Source organism: Andrographis paniculata, unplaced genomic scaffold, assembly GCF_009805555.1.
Source record: "Andrographis paniculata isolate CXL003 unplaced genomic scaffold, ASM980555v1 Contig11END, whole genome shotgun sequence".
In the NCBI taxonomy this organism is placed as follows: domain Eukaryota; kingdom Viridiplantae; phylum Streptophyta; class Magnoliopsida; order Lamiales; family Acanthaceae; genus Andrographis; species Andrographis paniculata.
This window is the reverse complement of record NW_026137391.1, coordinates 1,510,375-1,515,428: the sequence shown is the minus strand read 5'-3', so window position 1 is coordinate 1,515,428 and position 5,054 is coordinate 1,510,375. Positions and strand designations below refer to the sequence as shown.

The following is a 5,054-nucleotide window of genomic DNA, read 5'->3' as shown; positions in this document are numbered from 1 at the left end:
CCGACGATGATGGATGGAGTAATAAATGTCCTACTATTTATCCCATAAACCCTAATAAATAAAATAAATAAATAAATAGTAGATAACGCGTGGGGAGGTTGTCCGAAGGCAGGGCAAGCTAATATTTGTCTGTCAAAATTCAATGCTCTCTCAGCATTAAAAGTTCGTTGGGGTAGTTGAACTTACTTACTAACTTACTCCCCTTCCCTTTATATATATATATATACACATAATACTTCCCTTCTTACTACATACATTCATACATACCATTTTCCAATATTTATTTTTATATAAATATAAATATATATATTCAAATTTCAATATTTATTAAATAATCAGTTAATTTTTCAAATTATCATATTTCCCCTAACCAATGGCGGATTCCGGCGGCTCATCCACGGCGGCGAGAATCTCCGTCGACGGCGGCGCCGGCCATTATAAAAAGCTTCCAAACTTCCTCCAATCCGTACGCCTCAAGTACGTGAAGCTCGGCTACCATTACCTCATCTCCAACGCGATGTATCTCCTCCTCGTCCCCGCCGTCGGCGCTCTCTCCGTCAACATCTCCGGCGACGGGGCGGCGCAGCTCTGGAACCACCTGCGGTTCAATCTGGTGGCGGTGGCGGCGGCGGCGGCGGCGCTGGCGGCGTTCGTGGCGACGCTGTATTTCATGACGCGGCCGCGCCGCGTCTACCTGGTGGACTTCGCCTGCTACCGGCCGGCGGCGGCGGCGATGTGCAGCAAGGAGGTGTTTATGGAGCGGTCGAGGGCGGCGGAGACGTTTACGGCGGAGAATTTGGAGTTTCAGAAGCGGATTTTGGAGCGGTCGGGGTTAGGGCAGAAGACGTATTTTCCGGAGGCGCTGCTTAGGGTTCCGGCGAATCCGTGTATGGCGGAGGCGAGGAAGGAGGCGGAGATGGTGATGTTCGGCGCGATTGACGATCTGCTGGAGAAGACGGGGGTGAGGGCGAAGGATATTGGGATACTGGTGGTGAATTGCAGCCTGTTCTGCCCGACGCCGTCGCTGTCCGCCATGGTCGTCAACCATTACAAGCTTAGAGGGAATATTCTGAGCTATAATTTGGGAGGGATGGGTTGCAGTGCAGGGCTGATCTCCATTGATTTGGCCAAGCAGCTCTTGCAGGTATATATTTATATGTTTTGATTCTTTTTATTTTTATTTGGATTTTACTACTTCCTCAAACAGACAAATTGATATTATTAGTAAAAATAATTATGATATAATAAAAATAATTATAAATTAAAATTAATTAAATAATAGTATTTCCTTTTGAGACTAAACTTTTTATTTATATTTGACGTCATTGTTTTTAATATTAAAAATATTCTTAGATTTATATAATTTTTTTTATTTTTTTATTTTTTTTATAAATGTTATTATATTAGTGTTATAAGATACTTGTCAATATGAAAAATTGGACGGAGAGAGTATAATTAAGATTAAAAAAAATTATAAATTATGAAATTTAAATTGTATAATTATATTTTAAAAAAACTACAAATTATATAAAGACGGATGAAAATACAACATATGAATAGTTTATGCGGGATGGAGTTCACTAGAAATACTGAATCAATTTTTATTTTATGTTTAGATATTATTTTGAAATTTAAAATATTATATACAATATTATATAAATTTCAAAATTTATTATTCTAACCTTCAATTTCAAAATCCACACAAACATGTCGTGTATTACGAGGGTTTGAATTTTGTGTTTAGGGCTTAATAATAGTACATGATTTGATATTTTAAATATAAAATTAATTTTTAGTATAATATAAAAAATAAAAATAAATATTTGATTTAATCTTTTTTTTAAAAAAAAAATTAATTAATTAATGAATAGTCTAGTTATTATAAATATTGTACAACACTCACTAAATTTTAGTGTTCAAGCAACAATAATCTCTAAAATATTTTAAGTTTAAATGTTTTAATGATTTTATGTAATATTCTTTAAAATATATAAAAATAATAATTATATATAAGTTTTAAATTAAGAAAAATTGTGTAGACTTTTCAAATAGAATTGTGCTACAAGTTCTTTTGCTTTAGTTTTTTGTTGTTTTCTATTCCATATTTGGTTACCTTCAAGTCGATTTTATTGCTGGAACTAATTGGTGAAAATGGTGACATCATTTATTGCAATGGCTATGTTTACTTAATAACTTTGAAAATTATACTCCCTCCGTCTCATAAATATAGTTTTAATTGGATTGGATTTGAGATTTAAGGAATATTTATATTATATTGGTAGTCGGTAAAAAGTATGGATACAAAGATTTTTTTGTCCTTCTTAGTGTATTAGTGTAAAAAAATAGTGGCAATTGTGTAATAAAAATGAAAAAGTAGGGGTAGTTTTATAGAAATAAGACTATTATTTTAAGACGGGAAAAAATGATAAACAAGACTGTCCGGAGTATATGTTACTTCTATAATTAGAGTATCTTGCAATAATTAGGGTTTATTAACTTGCAATTTAGTTTTATATTTTAATTTTGAGTTTTTCTTAACATAATATTTCCTAAAGAAAATGATGTTTTTGAAATATAATCGTTTGTATAAAATATAACTATTGAATTATGTATATATATATATATACACACACAAACTTATATATTTCTAAAATAAATATTAATTTATTAGACATTACATAATAGGAAAAGACAAAAATACACCAAATTTATTTTATCCTTTTTTTTTCTAGGCAATTTTAATTTTAGAACAAAAGTGTTGACCTAAAAAGGCACTTCTTGTCATTTCATTATTACCTACCAATTTTACTTTTTGGCAATATTTTTTATTTTATCATCCATCCATACCCATAAAAGCATTAAATACTACTTTCCCTCCTTTGAAAAATTTTGAATAGATAAATACTTCTTTCCTTTCAAAAATAATATTTTTATTTTGTCATTTCTTCGTTCCATGATCTTATTTCTAATTTTTATTAACTAACTTTTCACTTTTTTACAAAATTATCCTCACTTTTTAACCATAATTATATAAAATATGGATTTTGATCTTTTAAAAATATTTTTACACCAACTATCAATATAATATTATTATTCTTTAATTCTTGTGTCCATCATAAATGTTCATATGTTTTGAGACTAAAGGAGTATATTTTTTAATCATAACTAGTAATTTAGATGTGATATTTTAAATAAAATCGAAATATTTCTTGCAGGTGCAACCAAACTCCTACGCTCTTGTAGTAAGCATGGAGAACATAACTCTCAATTGGTACTTCGGAAACAATCGATCGATGCTCGTTTCCAACTGTATCTTCAGAATGGGGGGCGCCGCAATTCTCCTCTCAAACAAACCCTCTGACAAAAAACGATCAAAATACCAGCTCATCCACACAGTCCGGACCCACAAGGGCGCGGACAACAAAAGCTACGGTTGCGTATTCCAAGAAGAGGACGACGCCAAACAGGTCGGCGTCGCCCTCTCCAAGGACCTAATGGCCGTAGCCGGGGAAGCCCTAAAGACAAACATCACGACGTTAGGACCGTTGGTCCTCCCGATGTCCGAACAACTCCTCTTCCTCTTCACCCTCGTCGCAAGAAAAGTGTTCAACATGAAGATCAAACCTTACATCCCGGATTTCAAGCTCGCATTCGAACATTTTTGCATCCACGCGGGCGGGCGCGCCGTGTTGGACGAGCTAGAGAAAAATCTCGATCTGAGTCAGTGGCATATGGAACCTTCTAGAATGACGCTCTACAGATTTGGGAACACGTCGAGTAGCTCGTTGTGGTACGAGTTGGCGTACGCCGAGGCTAAGGGGAGAATTCGAAAAGGCGATCGGACATGGCAAATTGCATTCGGGTCGGGGTTTAAGTGTAACAGCGCCGTGTGGAGAGCGCTCCGGCGCATCGATCCGACGGCGGAGAAGGTGAAGAATCCATGGATGGATGAGATTGATGAGTTCCCTATTGAAGTGCCAAGAGTTACAAAGATTGATTGATTAGATCTAGATCTTTGAGAGTAACTTTTGGTGTCATTTTGGATCTAAGATGATTTTTGGACAAATTCAAGATTATGTTTTTATGTGTTTTGGACAAGTTGTGGTGGCTTACTATTACACATTGGTTGTAGAGGTGGTTTTATTAAGGATGTAATCATCTATCACCTTGTACAATATATTGTACTTATTAGTTTTTACTTCAATGTCGTTAATTGTTGAAGGGCTATAGGACTTTTTATTCTCTTTTTGAGATTTTTTATTTTATTTTATTTTTCATATTCAATTTTTTTTCTTTTTAATATTAGGCTGATAGCACGTAATGTATACCAGACAACATATTAAATATAAATTTACAATATACATATAAAATAGAAGTAACACTACATATTAATACTTATACAATATATATTGTCTTTTATATTTTCATATATCGTATCTGTAGTTTTTCACGTATTCAACACTCTTATCAAAATGTTAATATTTATAGTATTTTAAATAAAAGTGAAAATAGTAAACAAAATATGATGGAAGGAATATATGGTAGCATTGTATATGTTACAATTTAGATTATACTAAAAGTTATACTATCTCTATTCATTGTTAATTTATTAATTTGCATTTAGTGTTATTATTTTTTAAAATTAAAAATAATTTTATATTTGTATATTTTTTTTTGTACAAATATCATTACATTAATATTCTAAGACATTAATAAAAGTATTTTATCATTTTTTCTTAATTTGTAATATATTTTGATATAATAATTAATATTAAAAAATTAAAATGCAAAAAGTAAATTGATAGACTGATTACGACTAATTAACAGCCCCCTATACACCTTGCATTATTACTACAGCTGAGAAGAACATCTTAACTTCTTAATTAATTTTGAGTTTATCATTAATCATTAGTTATTAGGATACATATTTATATACATATATATATATATATATTTATAAGATTTGGTGGTAATATTCAATTGAATCAAACAACTGTAAACATCGTTACATTAAGGTATGTGGTGTTTTTTATAATAACAAGTATGTTATATAA

The 5,054-nt window shown here is 32.1% G+C and overlaps 1 protein-coding gene across 1 annotated transcript; it reads left to right on the top strand.

The window, feature by feature from the left end:
- The first annotated feature begins 246 nt into the window (after positions 1-246).
- Positions 247-4,244, top strand: LOC127249528 (3-ketoacyl-CoA synthase 2-like). The gene is made up of 2 exons (XM_051272361.1): positions 247-1,144; positions 3,216-4,244. Exons 1-2 carry the CDS (start codon positions 374-376, stop codon positions 3,999-4,001), a joined length of 1,557 nt encoding a protein of 518 aa, XP_051128318.1. The 5' UTR covers positions 247-373; the 3' UTR covers positions 4,002-4,244.
- Positions 4,245-5,054: the final 810 nt, after the last annotated feature.